This window comes from Myotis lucifugus, unplaced genomic scaffold (genome assembly GCF_000147115.1).
Source record: "Myotis lucifugus unplaced genomic scaffold, Myoluc2.0 scaffold_69, whole genome shotgun sequence".
NCBI classification, from domain to species: Eukaryota; Metazoa; Chordata; class Mammalia; order Chiroptera; family Vespertilionidae; genus Myotis; species Myotis lucifugus.
In genome coordinates this window covers 870,141-890,199 of record NW_005871117.1, presented here as the reverse complement: position 1 = coordinate 890,199, position 20,059 = coordinate 870,141, and the positions used below count along the sequence as shown (strand labels likewise).

At 49.0% G+C, this 20,059-nt stretch overlaps 1 protein-coding gene across 9 annotated transcripts in view; it reads right to left on the bottom strand.

Annotated features, from left to right (window-relative positions):
• The window catches only part of KCNMA1 (potassium calcium-activated channel subfamily M alpha 1), a 674,818-nt gene that overhangs the window by 203,409 nt on the left and 451,350 nt on the right, over positions 1-20,059 (bottom strand). For all 9 annotated transcript variants that reach the window (XM_023755062.1, XM_006090207.3, XM_006090192.3 and 6 more), the window contains exons 7-9: positions 12,372-12,447; positions 9,593-9,763; positions 7,708-7,799 (exon numbers count right to left, since the gene is read on the bottom strand). In XM_023755062.1, coding sequence (XP_023610830.1) covers positions 7,708-7,799; positions 9,593-9,763; positions 12,372-12,447 — 339 coding nt within the window. The remainder of the gene's footprint in view (positions 1-7,707; positions 7,800-9,592; positions 9,764-12,371; positions 12,448-20,059) is intronic.

Sequence of the window (20,059 nt, the reverse complement as noted above, 5' to 3'; positions counted from 1 at the left end):
GATGGGAACAGCCATTGCTATGCGATGCCAGTACTAGATGTGGAGCCTGGATCCCTGCGCGTCACAGAATCAGGCTTCCAGGAGTTTCACATAGCATTAGCCCCGACAGATTTTTAATAAAATGAGACACCGGACTTGGCCAGTTAGAAAGTTTCTTGGTTTGTTTTCAATGTATGATGGCAGCATCTGTGGGATGAACCCCAAATCTACTAAGAACTGCTGTACACAGATCTGGAAAGCCTTCCATCAAAATGAATGACATCGTCAGAGACAGAAAACAACACCGCTTAGTCTCTGAGGGCTGCGTGCATCCTTTGGATTGGAAATCTACCCAGCAAGGATTCTCCATCAAATGTGAGGTTAAAGAGAAAGAATCTTCAGGGATTATAATTAGAAAATTCATATTCAGACTCCTTTTTTTAATGTTAGAAAGAATATCTAAGAGCAAAATCTAGGCTTACATTATTTTTTTTAGCCATACAGTTCATCTCCCACCTACATTTCTATTCTTGTTTTCAGAACAATAGCTGGAACATTTTGATAAGTGTGTGGAAGGGAAGAGAAACAGCAGGAAAGTGTGTGTGTGGGGGGGGGGCGCTTTCATTCCATTAGTATTATCAGGAAATTGATTTAATATGCATCCGAGTCTCTTTAAATCGAGCTTCAAGTTTGAAAGGCACTGAAGATGTGGCTTATAAGAATCCAAAACAGATGCAAAGAAAGAAGCACCCACATCCACACCCACCAAGATGCCTCTCGCTGCAAAGGAATACCTGGCACATGACATTATAGGACACAGCATCTAATTGACACTTGCGTTTGGTATCTGTCCCTTGGTACTGAATTTCAGAAGTAGTCAAGGGGTCATTGTTCCAAAGTATTAGGGCAATCTCATTTTTTCCTCCCCTAAAAGTTTAATGCTAATCAAAGCAGAATGCCTAATCAGTCCAAGCTGGCCTGTCAGCTTGAATTATCTGTTTGTCTTCCTATTTACTATATCTGTCTGTCTACGGTTCTTCATATCTTTGTGAAGATCGGTTATTGGGGCCTGTGTTTCCTTCTGACTCGAATGGCTACCAGATGATCCTTCCTGGTGATATGTTGATGATTTGCTAATTTATGGTTTTTAAAATCTAGGAATCTGAAGACATTGCTGGGAGTTCAGGCTGGGGCTCGCACGGGCCTTGCAAGGAGAGGGCTGAAGGGCTCACTTGTCAAGGGATGGAAGTTTGTGCAAAAAGCAAAACTTCAGTCACACTTCAACCAGAGCGGTGTCTGGGGCACAGAAATCATAAATGACATCTCACAGGGAACCTCACTCACAAGAGCAGCCCCCCCACGCAGACCGTGGGGGCAAGAGTGAGTGCTGCCCAAGCTCCACGGACATGGGAAAAGGAAGAAGGCCCTCGGGGCTCAGCCCCACACACCGCGTGAAGGACCCTGCGTCCTGGTCCACGCGCTGGAGGCAGGCCTTCCCAGGAAGCTCGGCCATGGCCATGCAGCCGCAGGAAGGCTGTCACCTCTGGGAACCAGCAGGGGAAGCCTCCCAGTAAATAAGCTCCGACTTTGAACTGCCCAACCACATTGGTGGTCAAATAACATATGATGTGCAGCTCAAGACAGATGTGGCCTCCTTGGAGGTTTTTATGGGTGTGTGGAAATACATCCATCCCCAGTGCCTGGCGTGTCGCGAGCACTCCATAAACACATGTGGAATGAATGACAATGAGGCACTCGTGTGAGCCCTCGTTTAGGAGGGGAGGGCTACCAAGGGTAGATTAAATGAACCCTGTGAAGAAATGATCCCTGATCCTCCACAGCAGGTCATTTCAACTCCAATTTTAAAAAATGGCCAAGAACCACGGCGGGCAAAACCTGAGTGTGGCGAAGACGGAGAAATGGAATTCCATGTTGACACAAGAAACCTCGCAAAAGGGACGAGAACGTGGAAGCAGAAATGAACAAAGGATGCAGAGGCAGGTGAGGAGCCTATTTCTGATAAGAGGGAAGACAGAGTCTGATAAGGGACCCTCATCAGAACTGGGGCAGGTACACGGATGCCTCACCTGGGGGGTCACGGGAGAGCTCGGTCAGGCATCTGGACCCCAGAGAGAAAGAGTTTAAGACTTGGTCCCATAGAGGGACAAGCAAAGACCTCACAAAATATAATTTTAAAACTAGGGTGCTTACTTCTTTTGGGGATAATTAAAGCTGGGTTCAGTGGCCACTGAACGACTGTCACATCTCCTCCGCGGTGTCACCTCCCTGGACCACTTTATTGAAGGTAAATGATCCCTGTTTTGCTCTATAACAGAATCTTTAGCTTTTAAAATGTGTGCCTCGTAGCTTCCTTGGCCACACCCTTGCTCACAGCCTGTGACCTCCTGGAGACTGTGACCTCCACCAGAATAGGTTCCATGGGCAGCTTGCTCACCACCCATCCGGATCCCGGCTCCCGCACAACCCAGCAGTGTGCCTGGCACAGAGGCCCTCAGCAAACCTCCAGAGCTGAATGAATGAACCAGTGGAGATAACAAGAGCAGACAGTGCGGCAGGGAGCTAACTGCTCTCTAGCGGTTCTTAGAGCTTGACATTTTATTCCAAATTACTGAATACTCTTCAAAATGTAAGCATTTACATGACAAACCACAAGTCACCCTGTTTTCCTTTTTTAATGGGAAAGCATAATAGGGTCTCCCCACCTCTGTGCCTTTGAGGCTCCTTCTTACAACCCTGAGGACACACCTGAGGTTGAAGGCAGATGGCCCTCCCTCCCTCCAGAGGGACATAGCCCGAGGGCTGATATTCCCGCTCAGAGCTGATGTCCCCGGAGGGGCGCCTGCTACCACAGTTCTCACCGACAGTCAGGAAACCACCACCAGAGACCCAGAGGCGTGCCCTCAGGAACTGAAGGAGCAGGTAGATGCGTCTGCCAGGGCAGAGATGGCTCTTCCTAAGATAGAATGCAGGTAGGCCCTGCCCAGGAGTGATCGAGGTGATCACCACCACCTACCATGGCTGGTCACCTACAAAATGAACCCCAGAAAGGATGGAGCCTGAAATCTCCAAATCTCACTTCCATCAATGATCTGCCTGCCCATTCTTGAGAGCCCCTCGTTGTTAGAGGCTTTCAAGATGTCAATTTCTCATCTAACCGAATGAGGGGGAAACATAGTTTTGTCCCCTCTCCCTGGGGCCAGGATCCTGAGAGGTAACAAATGATCAGGAGGAGACAGGCCCAAGGTGACACCCCACTGACGGACAGTGGTGGAGAAACACGTACAATGATAAGATCCCTGAGTGTAGAGCAGAACAAACGGGTCTCGAGAGATGATCTAGAGAGGCAACGTGACCCAGGGGCGCAGACTGCCCCAGGTTAAATCCCTGATCTAAGATCTGCCCTTCACTAGCTGTGTGACATCAGGCAAATCACTTAACCTCTCTGGTCCTCAGTTTCCTCACCCACTGCAAACGGAGATGACGATATTACCTTCCTCACAGGTTCCTGTGAGAATTAGAAAATATGCAAGTGGTTGTAGTTATTACTATCATCATGGAAGGCAGCTCTAGGGCTCTGCACTACAGTGATTCACGCTCTCTCTTCTGGAAGTACAGAAGGAAGTGTTCTAAGAGAAGCCACGGCATGTAAGTTTCACAGGCAGCTTTCATGCATTGGAGCTCGACCCGGTTAGTCTGCGACCACTGCTCCCCCAGCCAGAAGGGGGCCCAGCTTTCTCATCCCTCCGGCAACATTTCCTCCAAGTACATGACATTCACTTTCCTATCCCCCTTTGCCCACTCCTTGTCCTGTTCTTCATCCCTCTCTCTGTGTCTTCTCAGTATTTGGCTACCCGGAATCCATGGAATAATCTAACCCATCCCATTCCCCTCTCCCAAACACCTGGCCGAAGACACTGCCTCTGTTTCAGGCCCCAGAAGCCCAGCCTGGGAAATAGAAGGTCTGGATGGCTCCCTGTGCAGGCCGCCTCCAACAAGGGGGTTAGCAGATGGATTCCTCTCTGTGGCCGATTATTTTCCATGGCCCTTGGCCATGTGACCTTAGACCATGATCTTGTCAGTTCTCATAAACTAACCAGGAGTGGGCTGAGTCACACACACAGAGGAAACCTCTGGGGGAAACGCAGAGGCTGTGGGAGGAAGGAGAGCAGGCTGGGATCCTAAAGGCCATGGGAGCCTCACCCCTGTGCTCCCCACCTCGGAGCGGCTTTGGCATCACATGAAAGAAAGGAGAGGCGGTGAGCATCCTTAGGAGGACGGCTGGGCTGCAGGCGGGCTACTCTTTTGAATAAAATCTGGGGACTCAGCCCGGGGGGCTAACTGTCCCCAAGACCTCCCACTTGGAAAAACTGCCTTCCTTGGTCATTCCTGGAACCCCTGGTTGTTGACACCCAAGTCCCTGTTCTCAGGAGCCCCAATACATCATCACAAGCTACATTAGAGAAAAGCTGACACGCAGACGCACACCGCCCCCACCCACTGTTGGCTCGGGCTGTCCTGTGGGGGGTCAGGTGTGGAATACCGAGGAGAGCGCCCTTGATACGGTGTTGACGGGGAAGGTGTTCTGGGGATGTGAAGGGAAATGTTTACATTCTGCCAAACACACACTGAAAATGAGGTGCCGAGGAAGTCTTCATCTGCTCCAATACTCTAAAATGGGGTGTTACCTAAACAAACCCCCGAGCTTCTCGGCCCAATTTTCTTTTACTCTAAATAATCTTTGGATTTCAAAGTTGTGTGTCTCCGTGGCTTTGGGTGGCAAGTTACCTTGAGTTCTCCGAGGATGCATTTTTAAAAGGGAGGTTATTCCTGAGTAAAATATGCAACCATAAACCAATCCCTTAACCGTGTATATGTTTTAATTACTTTCTGAGCACTCACTTGACTAAATTCGAGGGAGCAGCGTGCCTGTAAGCGGGTCCGTGAGTCCAGCACATACATTCATGCATACACACAAACATGGGCGAAGCGTGCTAGTTTCAGAGCCTGAACTCTATCTTTCAACAAAGTTTAGCTGCTTTCCTTTTGCAAATGCATTTAATTTTATCTGGAAACTTTTTGACGTTAGAAATAGAACAACTGTAGTTTCTCATTATGTTTGCTGCCAGAACCCATGCTTGGTTGCTCAACTAAAGACCTTATATTGCTAATTACTACCACATGCCCGTATCCCAAGCGCAAGGGAACTTATTGATTCTGACAGCCCATTCTCTCAACACTGAATTCCAAATGAAAACTCAAATTTTGGCCAAACATAACATTTCATCAATCTTGTTCTACTGACTGGAAAAACAACATCAAACAAAGGGTGCTAATGGCCCTCTATTACCGTGCCTTTCCCATGCTTATATTTTCTGATGAAAGATCTAAGTGACCAAGGGCTTCTTTAAACTACTTAGTAATTAGCTTTTGAACCAGGAAACAATGCGCAAAGTGCACAGTCCCCGTGCTGATGACAGAACCTGCTCTCTGTCCGCAGGGTCGGGGACACTGGAGACCCAGCGAGAACATAAAAAGCAAAGTGCACATTTTCATAAAGGGAATAGGAAAAAAGAGACGGGGGGCGGGGGGAGTAAGCAGGCTAGCTGCGGTGATAAAAGATTACAGAGACGGAGGCAGAACAAAAGCCGCGGGAGCCTGTGATCTGAAGTCATCACCGTGAGGGGGTTGGAGTGGAAATGCCAAGGCAGAAAGCGCCCGGATGATCAGACCAGGCCGGGGGTGAGCGCTGGTCTGAGGGCCTGAGCTGGTCACCGGTCACCAAAAGCTGTCAGCCACCAGGCCCACCCGCACTGGGGTTGGGAAACTAATTGGGGGTGAAGGGGATTTTGCCTGGAGCGAGAGTCAAGACAGATTTTCAACCTGGACTTCAGGGCAATTGACTTTACTGCCTCCTTCGGGGGCAGTGATAGGACACGCTGGCTGGGACAGCGGGTGGGAGGCCAACACGGCCCTGCCCGCGGAAGGCCGTCTGCTTTATGGCGACCTGTCCACACTTGAAGGCAGAACCGAGAGAGAAGCTGTTTTCCTCTTGGCATGGAGCACATGACCAATGGAATCTCCAGACGTATTTGGCCTTTCGGATGCAGCCAGTGGCCCAGAAATCAGAGCAGCTTGGTTCTGATCCCATTCAGGCCGTTAGGGGAACAGGAGAGCAGGGCTCCATCAGCGGGGAGGTGGAGGCACAGGCTGGCTCCATGAGAAGGTGCCAACTGGCTCCCTCTCAGCCATTGTCCTTTGTTCCTTTGAAAGGAAACTGGTGTCCTGTGGGCAGTTCAAGAAAGTGAGCCCTGTTTTACCCGCCTCCTCATCTTCTGAAGGGAGGACGGGACACCCGAGCGCGGGGTGAGCTGGAACCGCCTCAGAGAGGGGGTCCGAGCATCTACTGGGACTGCAGGGCGAGGAGGAGGCAGAGAGGATGGAGGGGACACGGTGCTGCTGGTTTGATTTTCTCTTAAAAAACAGACTCAGCTATTTAAGAGTTTATCTGAAAATGAATGAAAGAAGCCTCGTTCCAATGCAGGAACTTCTGTAATAGGGAAGGGGCAAGAGTGATGGAAAGATTCCGCGTCTAGATCGGGTGGGAGTGACTGGCAGCGCAAATGTCCTGAGCTGAATGATAAAGATGTGTGTGTACCTCTTACTCCATGGAAGTTAAAACAGAAAACAAAACCTCAGAAACAAAGCTGTGCCCAAGAAAAGTCCTTTTTAAAAAAGGGACGGATGGTTGCTGCCTGCCCAGCCTCCCTCCAACAGGGTCCGGAGAGATGGCGGCTGGCAGAGCACAGCGAGCTGAGGTCCGGCCATGTACTCGGAGGGAAATCTCTGGTGGATCATGGACCCACATACTGACAACATGATCTGAGCACACGTTGAAAGAGAGCCCATGGAGAACGCATTCGTGTATGGAAAGCCAAACAAAGGACACTTCGGCCTTAGCATGTGGTGTCCTGAAAATCAGAAACATATTACTTCTTGCCCACAAGGAATTGCAAGGGAGTAATGAATCCCTGTGAGGATAAGCTCTGTGCCTCCCGGCTAAAGAGAACTGGTTCCCGGTGGCCACGCCTTATAGTAGGCAAGGTGACCTTGACCTTGCCCTCCCTGAGAATTCCTTGCTGGAGTAAGATCTCATGTTACTGCTGCACAGATACCCCATAAAATGGCATCATCTTAGTGTGGGGGACCTGAGTGTAACCACCGAGCCAGTTGGTGTGAGGAATGAATGAGCATGGGTTACTTGTTAGGGACCAGAACAGAAAATACAGGCCCGGTGATAGCGGGACCCCTTCCAGGATCAACCCATGTCTCTTGGAAAGATGCGTGGGGGGGGAAGCGGTGAATGAGAACAGGGCTGGGCGGCTGGTCCCAGTGTGACAACCCGGGTAACATCACACCCCACCCAGAGCGTGGTCCTTCCCTCACAGAGACGCCCGGGTGGGTAGGAGAGGGCAGGACTCCTGGAAGCCAATCAACCACATCTTTTCTGATGCAACCGACTTACTTTCTGCCTCCATGTTTGTTAAAAGTCCCGCCGAATTTATTCCGATTCAGGATGAGAGCAGCAATTTCGGGCACGTAGCGGGCAAACATTGCCTACACGCATGAAACAAAGAAACAAGAGCCAAAAAAAACAATGGCATGCAGAGAGGACCCCGCAGCGGAGGCAGCAGACCTCTGGATACTTACTTTCTTCCACTAACCGCACTATAGGAGCCCCCGTATTTCTTGCGGTTTCCTATTAACTCTATGATTTCAGGGACGTAGCTGGCAAACATGGCCTGAGGAGGAGATAGGAGACAGAAGAGAGACTAAAAAGACAGGCCAAAGAAAGGGGTGACCTTTCCAGAAGGGGGGGATGCTAAGATCTGAAAACACAAAAGGATTAGGACGGCGAAGGTACACACTAATACACTGGATTATAAAAAAGGCACAAAAAGGGTAAGCTCCTGAAAACACACGAGGCAAAACAAACATCAGCCAGCCTCGACAACTAAAAAAATCACAGTTGCTACTGATATTGCCCAAAAGGCAACTTTGAAGGAAAAATATAAAGGAGACAGGGATAAATAAGTTGACATGTAGCTCTTCTTCCTGAAGAGAAATAAGTAAGGGGGAAGCATGCTGGGGAAATTACACACTTACACAGGCACGCACACACATGTGCACACATGTGCACACACGCACACACATGCACACTCAGATTACTGCAGGGAAAGACCTTTCTAGTTAAAATCTAAAGGACAACCAATGCCTATGAATGATTAAAGATAATAAACACCAAAGAAAGGTTAAAATAATACAAACCTTTGCATTTAAAAAAATCACTAAAAAGCACACAAGGTAAATCGAGGAAATCACATGGGAGGAAAGGACAGCGAGGAGAAACACAAATCTGCCATGTTTTGTCCAACAAACAATGCGCCTGTGGCTGGATAACCAGGACCTCACAGACACTGTGGGAACACCTGTGTTGACGTACACACACATACATTTACATACATTTTTAAATGTATATGCCCTATGCATACAAAACAGAGAGATGAGTATGCATAGAGTAAATGTGTGTGTGGTGTACATATCTGAAAGCTGTGTGTGAAGTAGGATTTTCATCATTTACCCCACACACAGCAAAAATTGAATCTCAGCCCAGCCAGTGTGGCTCAGTGGTTGAGCGTTGACCTATGAGCCAGGAGGTCACGGTTCGATTGCCAGTCAGGGCACATGCCCGGGTTGTGGGCTCGATCCCCAGTGGGGGGTGTGCAGGAGGCAACCAATCAATGATTCTCTCTCATCATTCATGTTTCTTCTATCTCTCTCTCCCTCTCGCTTCCTCTCTAAAATAAATAAAAATATATTTTTTTAAAAATCAAAAGTTAGAGCGAGCTGCTTTGAGAGACAAAAGGCAGCCACTGCCACTGTGTTGCCAAACGTCCCTTGAAAATGACAGCATAACCGACCATGATGATCTGCAGGGAGCAGAAAAGCAAACAGTGAAACTTGCTGACTTACAAGGGGAAGAAAAAACACCCCAGGTGCCGCACTGGGTGACATCCACCTGGACAAGACCAGTGGGCCTCCATCTCCGACGTGGGGACCCCACTCTTTAGGGCAGGCCCCAGCCACAGTGTTTGTTGGAAGTTTGGGGGGACCGTCAAGGGGCGGGAGAGCTCTTGAAACCGCAAACTGTCTATGGAGTATCGACAGCATCCACCAGGGTCAGGGGACAGCAGCTGTCCTTGCAGAATGTCAGATACTGAATTACATTACTAAGGGACAGACACTCACTTAGTAAGTGAGCAGCACTTTCTTAAGACAATTAGGTTTGCTCCTGGCTAAATGGCTGGCCCTGACAAGGGCAACACGCCTGGGTCTCTGGGAAACAAGTTAATACACCTAAGAAATATGCAGAAAAGTCACTCTCACACTCGGACTGACTTAGCCTGATGGTAACACTAAGGCAATCGCTTGCTTCTAGCGCAGAAACACACTATCAAAATACAAAGCTTTTGGGAATGGATAATAGAAGATATTAATGACCATAAAAATCAGCATCATAACAAAGAGCTTTTACCAGTCCCCCGAGGATGAAGAAGACCATGAAGAGGCGCCCGAGCGTGGTTTTCGCGTAAACATCCCCATAGCCAACAGTGGACATGGTGACCATGAGCAAGTAGACACATTCCCAGTACGTAAGCGCCTGGTTGTTTTGGAAATTTTCCCATGGGTCCCCTGAATTCTCCACCTAGAGAAGGGGACAGGGGAAAAGAAGGGAATATTATGCTAGAGATATATATCCTATATAATAAAAGCTTAATATGCTAAATGTCCGGTCCTCCGTTCAACCAATCAAAGCGTAATATGATAATGATATGCTAAGGCCGCTCAACTGCTCGCTATGGTGTGCACTGACCACCAGGGGGCAGACAGTCAACTGGTTGACCAGTCGCTATGACGTGCACTGACCACCGGGGGGCCGATGCTCCAACTGGTAGGTTAGCTTGCTGCTGGGGTCCAGCTGATCAGATTGAGCAAGACGGGCTGGACACACCCTGGAGCCCTCCCATGGTCCCTCCCCGGCTGGCCAACCTCCCACACCCCTCCCCAGCTCCGACTGTGCACCGGTGGGGTCCCTCGGCCTGGCCTGTGCCCTCTCACAATCTGGGCTGAGGGACCCCCTTCCCCGCCCCCCCTGCCCCTGAGTGTACAAATTTCATGCATCGGGCCTCTAGTATATATATAATAAGCCAGGAGCACAAAAGCTCCAGCAGGATGTTTTGGAGGGGCGGCCCCTCAACCCCAGTGTTGGCTGCCTGGGCTGGGTTCTGTGAGGGACGACTGAGCAGGTAGCAGGGAGTGGTAGGAGCATAATCATGCATTGGAAGTAAATGACCCCAGTCCGTTTTTCCTTCATGTTGTTAAAGATCTGACGCCAGCTGCATGTTAAGGCCTTGCTCTGGCCTCACTTTATGACATTCCCATCAAGGAAGGGGCCAGAGAGTCCTGCCCTGCCCTTTCTCAGCGAGTTCCTGCTCAGTCTCCCAGCGCCCCACTCACAGGCTCCCAAAGAAAATCTAGGGCCTCCCGCAGAGGGTTCCTCCTTTCATCACCCCGCCATGGGCCTGGCTCCTCCAGATCTCATGCCCAAACCCCCAGCAGCATCTCCTGGGGTCTGGCTCGGCTCCCTGCTTTGCAGATCCTCAGCAATGGCTCCACCCTGCGAACCACAGGCGGTTCCTGGGAGCACGAAAGGGGGCCCATGAGAACAGTTTGCTTTTGCACGACTCTGTAGGCCCAGGGCTAGCAAACATTTTCTGTAAAGGGCCAGAGAGTAAGTGCTTTTAGCTTAGCGGGCCATGCAGTGTCTGATTTCTGTGGGGACAACTCAGCTCTGTATTGGTGGGTGAAACCGGCCAGAGGTAACACTGACACTGAGGGAGCGGGTCAGGTCTGCAGACCTGTGGCCCAGGCCGCAGTGTGCCCACCTCTGCTTTAAATGTCACAAACACTGTCAGGCCTCTCATCATATCTGATCTGCCAACAAAGCCGTGAGGCAGGCAGGAGAGGTACTGTAGATACTCTCAGGAGAGAGGGAGAGACGGCGGCTGGGTCTCCCGGACCAGTGCCTGTGATCCCTCAGTGTGGCCAGTGCAAGGGCAGGCCCCAGGCCCACAGGTCCACAGACCCCAGACCTCCACCTCTGCCTCTCCAGAAAGCTCCCAGGACCTGCCTGGTCCACACATCACCCGTCCGCAGCTCACACATCACCCATCCTCAGAGCACACATCACTCATCCTCAGAGCACACATCACCCATCCTCAGAGCACACATCACCCATCCTCAGAGCACACATCACCCATCCTCAGAGCACACATCACCCATCCTCAGAGCACACATCACCCATCCTCAGCGTGCCCTTTCTATGGAAGGTCCTGGTGCTCCTCACAGCAGGAAGGTGAGGTCACTGGCTATTGAAAATGACTAACCCGTCCCTATCTGCGATGCAAGCACTGGGCAGAATTAGGGTGATCATCGAAGGGTGATTTCAGCCAAGAATCCCATCAGCATAAAAAAGTAGGTGGGGAACCTTCAGATCTAGTGACTGAATGAGAGCCTGGCTTCCACTGGGCTGTGCTCCATGGGGTGAAAATCAGGTAAGTCCCAATGGTAAGCAGCTAAACGCCAGCTTCCACCCCTGAGGCAGAGAGGGGCTCCGCCAGGGAGGGGCACCCCTACTCAAAGCTTCAGTGTAAGATAAGGTTCTTTCAGGGGTAATAGTTTGTGTTGGTCTCAAACAGTCTCCCTACAATATCTGTGTTCCCTAAAAGCAGGAGAAGTCTGCCCTGAGGGGGTGAGAACAGCTTCACTTCTAATACAAGGCTTTTAAAGAATCGCTCATTTATAAGAATTAACATTTTTTTTTTGAGATACAGAATAACTTGACAAGTCATCAGGCAAGAGAATCAAAGGTGGCTTTTTGTAAGGGGGAAGTGAAAAGAAATTGAGGGATCTGAATGTGTTGTTTACAAAGATGTGGGGCAAACTTCCAACCATGTCCCCAAGACATTTTCAGGCGTTTGCTGAGGGAGCATTGCCATCTTGTGGCTGTCTGAGGGTATTGCAGACAGAGTGAAAATGTAAAACGCAGGATACTAGTGCAAACTTTACTCACCACTGGAACCAGTTTGGGGTAAAGGGTTGGAAACCCAGGCAACGGTGCAGTTGCTTCTTCTTTTCTTACGCTGGACAGCTGGGCTTAAGTTTCTCCACAGTGAGAAACAATGCAGGTACTAAAATGACTCAGAGGCTTGTTCCAGGAAAGCCAGAGCTAAGGCATCCGCGAGGCTACTTACCAAATGGATGAACCCGGCTGCGGTGAGCCACGTGCTGATAAATATGGAGAGCAGATTCACCAGCTTGATGGAATTACTGTGCGGAGACAACAAGCAAAAGCCCGGGTTACATCACAAGTCCCTGCTGGGGCTGCCTCTTCAGCGGACAGGAAGCTCGGCTCTGGCTCCCAGCGCTTCTCTCACTCCCAAGGGAATGCCCTGAAGGTGGCGTAAGTGGGCCAGGTCAGAGCCTGTAGGAAGGTCACATCAGGGCTACTGAAAGGTGCCCCTAAATTAACTCTCCAGTTGTGCTCAAGGTTTTTATTATTATTATTAACTTTTATTTTGAAAGTCTTTCAATCTACAGGAATAATCAAAGAACAGTATAACGAACCTTATATGCCCTTCACCTAGATTGAGTAATTAACATTTTGTCACTTCACTTGCTTTTCTTTCTTTGCTTCTTTCTTTCTTTCTTTCTGTATTTATTTTTTGGCTGAACCACTTGCAAGTAGACTGTAGACATCATGATTCAGCCCCCTAAGTACTTCCGCATTCATCAGCCAAGACAGGCATCGTGCAGCACAATCCCAATAGAACAGCCGTGCCTCAGAGCGTTCACAGGAAGTCAGTAAGGTCCTGGAATACGCTCTCCCTGTTTAAGTTTCCCCATGTATTGATGTTTGCATTTTTGTCACCCTGATCCAGGAACTACTAAGGTTCATGCGTTGTGTTTGGTTAATATGTTGCTTTAATCCAGGGGTCAGGAAAGTTTCTGTAAAGGGTCAGGCAGTAGATATATTGGGTGTTGTGGGTCATAGAGTCCCCGTTACAACTCCTCAAAGCTGCACTGTAGGATTAGAGCAGCCTGAGACACATGGAAAGGAATGGATGTGGACGGGTGCCAATAAAACTTTATTTACAAAGCAGGCATGGGCTGCTATGGGCTATATAATTTGCTAATCCCTGCTCTATCCTCCTTTCACCTATACTTCCTTTTTTGTTTGTTTTTCCTGACATTTAATCTCTGTGCGCCAGCTCAGCTGTCTTATAGAACACCCTAAATTGTGGATTGGTCTGATTGGTTCCCCGTGATTAGATCCTGTTTTAGTTCTTCTGTTAGAGTATCTGCCTCCAATGGCATCACATCAGGAAATCCCAACTCAGTCACACAGGTGTAGTCACTTGGTTACCATGGGAACGTCAAATCTCTCCAGGAAAGGTGTCCTTTGTAATTCATCTGCAATCTATGCCCTGAGACTCTGAGACCATAAGAATATCCTGCTCCCCAACAACCTTATATCTAACTAAAGGCCGAGTGCACAAAATTTGTGCACTGATTGGGTCCCTAGCGGCTGCCGGCTGGCCCTGATCCCTGGTCGAACTCACAGACGAACTCCCGGTTGAGGGGACAATTTACATACTATGCCTTTATTATATAGGATAATGTCAGCACTCACCCGTGTTCCCTGAGTGGGTCAACTGGAACTCACTACATTTTAAGCTCCCTGAGAGGAGCCTTGTCTGTCTGGGTTCTAGAAGCAGTGAGTCCCTGGTGCACAGTATGACTTCTATGAATATGTACTGAGTGAAATGGTCTCTTCCTCCGCCATCTCTATCCCACTAAGAGTAAGGGTCATCCTGTCCACTCCCACTGGAAAAGAGCTCCTTGAATGCTACTGCCAGCAGGTCACTTCCTGCCCACAGGCTCCCTACTGAGTGAAATGTTGTGCCCCACCTCTGTCGTCCCATTTCCAGCACCATCTGAGGCTCTAGGCCAGCTGTGGGCAAACTACAGCCCGAGGGCCGGATCCGGCCCGTTTGAAATGAATAAAACTAAAAAAAAAAAAAGACCGTACCCTTTTATGTAATGATGTTTACTTTGAATTTATATTAGTTCACACAAACACTCCATCCATGCTTTTGTTCCGGCCCTCCGGTCCAGTTTAAGAACCCAGTGTGGCCCTCGAGTCAAAAAGTTTGCCCACCCCTGGTCTAGGCTCTTCTTCCACACTATGCCTTCCTGCTCACGATGCCTCTGTTTATTACTTGGCAGGAACGTCTTTCTCCTCTACCCAAGTCTTTTCTTCAAAACCTGGTTCAATCCACCTCCCTCTGCATGCAAAGTGGCTCCTCCTCTTGGCTCTTACCACTCAGCCACTTGGTCATTGATCCCACTGGCTTAGACATCTTTTGCAATGTGATTGTGGGTGGCTATTTGACTCTGATACCTAACAGCATCCTGTAGGAAAGAACTCTATTTTTATCTCTTCCAGTCCCCCCTACCGGTCCAACACCACCCCCAGGGTGGTTCACCCATCATTCTTGATTGATCTCTGCCTCTTCTCTACTCTCTCTCTCAAGGGGAGACAACATGTAAATTCTAAGTGTTTAAGATCATCGTAATAGGAACGGCTAACACTTTTTTATTATGCGCCCCACCATTCTAAGTGCTTCACATATATTAACTCATCTAATCTTCATAATGACTCTACGAAGTCATCCAGAGGTCAAGAAACTGACCCAGGTTCACACAGCAAGCAGCAGAGTTGGAATCTGGACCCAGGCCGCGTGTCTGCAGGGCCTGCCCTCGGCCACACACTACAGAGCACCAGTCACATTAGAAAGCCTCCCAGATTGCTAACAAAACTGGGCTTCGCCCACACTTTGAGCACAGGAGATGAAAAGGGGTGGGAGAGTCCTGCCCCAAGGGGGAGTCTGTCTCAACATATTGATTAACCTCTACAGCTGTCACAGAAAAGAATGGAGAGGAAAAACCTAGTGATCACATCTCTCCTGGGGCCCCACGTGGAGGAATGTTGATGGGCCTGTGGCCCACGGGGTAGCCACGGTTACAGGAGGAGCCTGCCCTGGAGGTCAGTGCCAGGATGGGCATGATGCCAGTGTCCAGCTTTCCTTTTCCCTCAATCTCTTCCCTTTTACGTAACTGAGCAGAGGATCATGGTCTTAGTTTTCTAGAGTTGGTTCTGACAGTTCAGGAAAAGAATGAGCAGATATTTTCACTTTTGTGGGCAAGACTGATTTTTTGAAGTGTGTTTAACAACTTCCTTGTGGTTCAAAACCAGACTAGAGAAACAACAAAGCCCACTCTATCTTTCTTGGTCATTTCTAGCGTGCCAATTACAACAATGGCCGACTTTTATTGAGACATTATTAAATATGTGCTAGGCACTGTATTGAGTTCTTCATTTTCTTCAGAGGTTTTTATCTATACAGAGTTTCCCTTTGATACAGGTGCTATCACTGTTCCCACTACCCAGGTAAGGAAACTGAGGCTTGGTGAGTAAGCAGCTTCCTGGGGGAACATGGGAGTAGGTGGTGGGGTCAGTATTCAAACCCAGGCCTGCCTGGCCCCGAGTCCGCTGACCTGAGCAACGCGGAGGAGCAGTGCAGAGAGTCCCCGTGGACCTCTTTCCTCGACGCTTTGCCTACCCCACATCTCTTCTATGGAAGCCCTGTGGGTGGGCTGGGTGTCCATCAAAGGCCCCCACCTGTCCCTCCACTTGAGTGGCCTGAGCCAGGCTGACCAATGGAGGAACTCCCAGCTCTAAGAGCGATGAGGTAGAGACTATTAGAAGCGGGAAAGAATCTTTCTCCTGAGACATGGGTATGCTCTAGCCGGCCACCTGCCCTGGAAAAAGCCTGCCTTGGAATGAAATCCGAAAGACAAGGAGATAGAGACAGAACCCTGACAAGAGCAACTGAACCCCTGAATCGGACATGCCCAGTTCCCTCTTGGACCCACAGTCAGCCAAGGCCAGTGCGAGGTGGCCTCTGTCACGTGCAGCTAACAGCCATGTGCCTACAATAGAAGGGTTGATGTCCAACATGCTCTTGGAAAACCCAACATTGATCGGGTCTATAAGTCAGGTCTGGGACTGTCCATCTGCGGAAAGAGGGTGGATCCGTACCACCTACTAGTGTGCTAACCAGTTAATCTGGACGTTCTGCTATGACTCTAGCACAGATCTGCCAAATCCTGGCCTTCATCCCCTTTTCCAGACACTAACTACCAGGGGTCACGCCTCACCTCTAAGTAGCTGCTGTAGCTGTAAAGGAAGACCCCCACCTGGCCCTCCCAATGTGTAAAACCTCCCTTCTAAGCCCCTCCCTAGAACTGGCAGATACTGCAGCTCCTGCCCAGTGTTCCCCAGAGCAGCCGGCAGCTTCCTCCCTGGCCTTGCAGAGGCTTCTCTCTGGAAGAACTGCCACCCCACCCAGATATCTGCCGAGCGGAAATAAGGCAAACGGATAAAAGGCACCCACCCAGCGAGCCACAGCAGGGGAGGCAACCCCGCAATCAGTGTGCTGAGCACACTGTCCGCTTCTCAATGGGAAGCCAAACCAGACAGAACCCTCCCGCCTCTGCCTGGTGAGCCCTGGAGAGTGCAGGCTGACAGTGGAGAGTGAGAAACCCATGAACAGGTAGCCAGGGGCAAAGAGAGAGACCTCAGGGAAGCGGTAACAGTCCATTTTCTCAGAGCATAACTAAGTACCAAGTTGATGCACGTACAGACTCCCAGACCCTTAGTGCCTGAGCAAAGCAGTGTCCCACCAACAACCATGTAGAGCAGCGGTTCTCAACCTGTGGGTCGCAACCCCTTTGGCGGTCGAACGACCCTTTCACAGGGGTCGCCTAAGACCATCCTGCATATCAGATATTTACATGACGATTCATAACAGTAGCAACATGACAGTTATGAAGTAGCAACGAAAATAATTTTATGCTTGGGTCACAACATGAGGAACTGTATTTAAAGGGACAGAAGGTTGAGAACCACTGGTGTAGAGCCTCTTGAGATATTAAACTCTCGGAGTCTCTGATCCTCTTGGTGCTTTGGGAAAAAACCCACCTAAATACGGCAATAATCAATCTTTAAATGATTAGTCACTGCAATATCAATAGTGCTTCAGGGGGCTCTTGCTGTACATAGAACATTTAATCATTGTTGCTAAGAGAGTCCGTATTCAGCCCTGAAATCTGATTCTAAAAGGAATCAGATTCCAAAAGGGGGGGTGCAGCAAATCATCAAGGCCAGGCCCGGATCTTCCTGTTCTTGTGATCAGTGTATCTTGTCCTCTTTGCCTTCAGTGTATGTAACAAGATGTGTTTGGGTTAACACTGAAAATGCCATCCAGTCTCCATAAAAAAGTGCAGATTTGTCCCTGTTCTGCCCATCCACTATCTCCCGCTCTATTTCTGGCTGAGGGCACCAATGCCCTTATTTTGTCTTATTGTGACCTTTGCTGGACAGATGTAAGATACTGCCCCTGAAAAGTCCCCTGGACAGCACCACTCAGATGAAGGTTCTGAACACGGAATGATGCAAAATCAAGTCTGTCCTTCTACCCTTTCAGTATCTCCAGCTCCCTCCTCTGCTCCGCCAACTCCCACTGCCTAAGGCCATTCCCTAACACTCTTGCCTGGACAACTGCTCCCAGACTGGTCTCATCCTCTGTGGTCTTCGATGCTTCAAACCCTCTCTTTATGTCAGTGGTTCTCAACCTTCCTAATGCCGCGACCCTTTAATACAGTTCCTCATGTTGTGGTGACCCCCAACCATAAAATTATTTTCGTTGCTACTTCATAACTGTAATTTTGCTACTGTTATGAATCGTCATGTAAATATCTGATATGCAGGATGTATTTTCATTGTTACAAATTGAACATAATGAAAGCATAGTGATGAATCACAAAAACAACATGTAATTATATATGTGTTTTCCGATGGTCTTAGGCGACCCCTGTGAAAGGGTCATTCCACCCCCAAAGGGGTCGCGACCCACAGGTTGAGAACCGCTGCTTTATGTAGTTGGTGCAATAGTGGATCTTCCTAAAACGTAACTCTGATCACATTCTTCTCCTGCTGAGGACCATTCAACCACTCTCTGCCCTCTGAGTCGAATCCGTGACATTTGCAATTTGGCCTCTGCCTGCACAACCCTGAGACACCCTATGGGATGCTCTTTTTTAAGGACTTAACTTTGGAGCTATTTCCGAGGTTGTATACGTAGTACAGTGCTTTCAGTTCTCAAAATAGCCCCCTGATGTGTTTTTAGGTAAAAGGTGGTACATGTATACCATGGAATGCCATGTGCGAAAGAAAAGCAATATAGTAGAATATTAGCAATGTTACCTCAACCATCCGTGGTGTTGGAAAATTTTACTTTATCCTTTATGCTTTTCTATATTGTTGAGATATTTACAATGAGCATATATTACTTAGAGAAAACAGGCAGTTTTCCTTCTTTTGAAAGTTGCTAGGTGAGCCCTGGTCAGGTAGCTCAGTTGGTTAGAGCATCATCCTGATACTCCAAAGTTGCAGGTTTGATCCCAGTCAGGTCACATACAAGAAACCAATGAATGCCTAAATAAGTGGAATAATAAATCTCTCTCTCTCTCTCTCTCTCTCTCTCGTCCTCCCCCCTCCCTCCCTCTCAAAAAAAACTTTAAATTGCTAGCCAACCCATAGTGTATGTGTGTGTGTTCTATCCTTTTTAAAAAAAACACATATTTTTATTGATTCCAGAGAGGAAGGGAGAGGGAGAAAGAGAGATAGAAACATCAATGATGAGAGAGAACCACCGATCAGCTGCCTCCTGGAGGCCCCTACTGGGGATCCAGCCTACAACCCAGGCATGTGCCCTTGACCGGAATCGAATCTGGGACCTTTCAGTCCGCAGGCAGATGGCATTTTCAGTGTTAACCACTGAGCCAAACCAGTCAGGGCCAGTGTGCTCTATCCTTGGACAGTTCCTTACATGCAGTGGACTAGCTCCCGGTCCAGCCCCCCATCTACATGCTGTCCCACGGGAAATTTCTGAAATGGGCTGGGTTGCACTTTCCTCATCTGCCAATACCTATATCACAGGGTGTGGAGTTTGTGGTGAGTGTGTGAATATTAAATAACGTGCTGTGTTTCAAGTGTAATGGGATACTTTTAAGCACTAAAGCGTCGCCGTTCTCCCACGCTTCCTTCCACCTCTCCCTTCCCTCCCCCCAGCACTGCTCCTGGCTGTGGGGAGGGCGGCAGGAGTGCCCAGGAGAGGGCTTGACCACCCAGAACCAAGGCCTTTTTACTTCGAGTACATGACCAAGGCCTTGAAATCCTGACTCTCATTTGCAAGGCTAGGCCCTCGGCTGACCACAGCCATCCACCAATAATGCCCGCCTAGAGTGGACCCACCCAGCTGACCAGAGAATCCTCAGAAATCTTTAAAAAGTGATCGTTATTTTGAGCCACCGAGTTTTAAGGTCACTCATCACTGGGCGACAAGTAACAGATATGAGGCATCTGGGTTTTTTAATAAATAATTTTCCCCATCAAGTCTACAGCATGATAAATGTACTTATGATACTTAACACAGTTCTGTTTTGATTTTGCATTGTATAGATGTTTGCTGTTGGTGTACAGGATGCAATTGATTCGGGGACTTTGAACCTTGCTCCATCTGTTAGTCTAACAATTTGTCTGGATTTTCTCTTGGGTCTCCTCTGGAGAAAATCATTATCTGCAATGTGATCCGTGTGCTAATGGTCAGGATCTACTGCACCAACTGAGGTGCGGGCGGCAGCCCCACCCAGAGCTGCTTACTGAGTTCTCACCGCAGAGTCAGTGCCCTCTCGCTGGTCGGACAGACACGGAGACTCCCGGTGCCCCCAATAGGCCCTTCAGTTCCGGGCATGT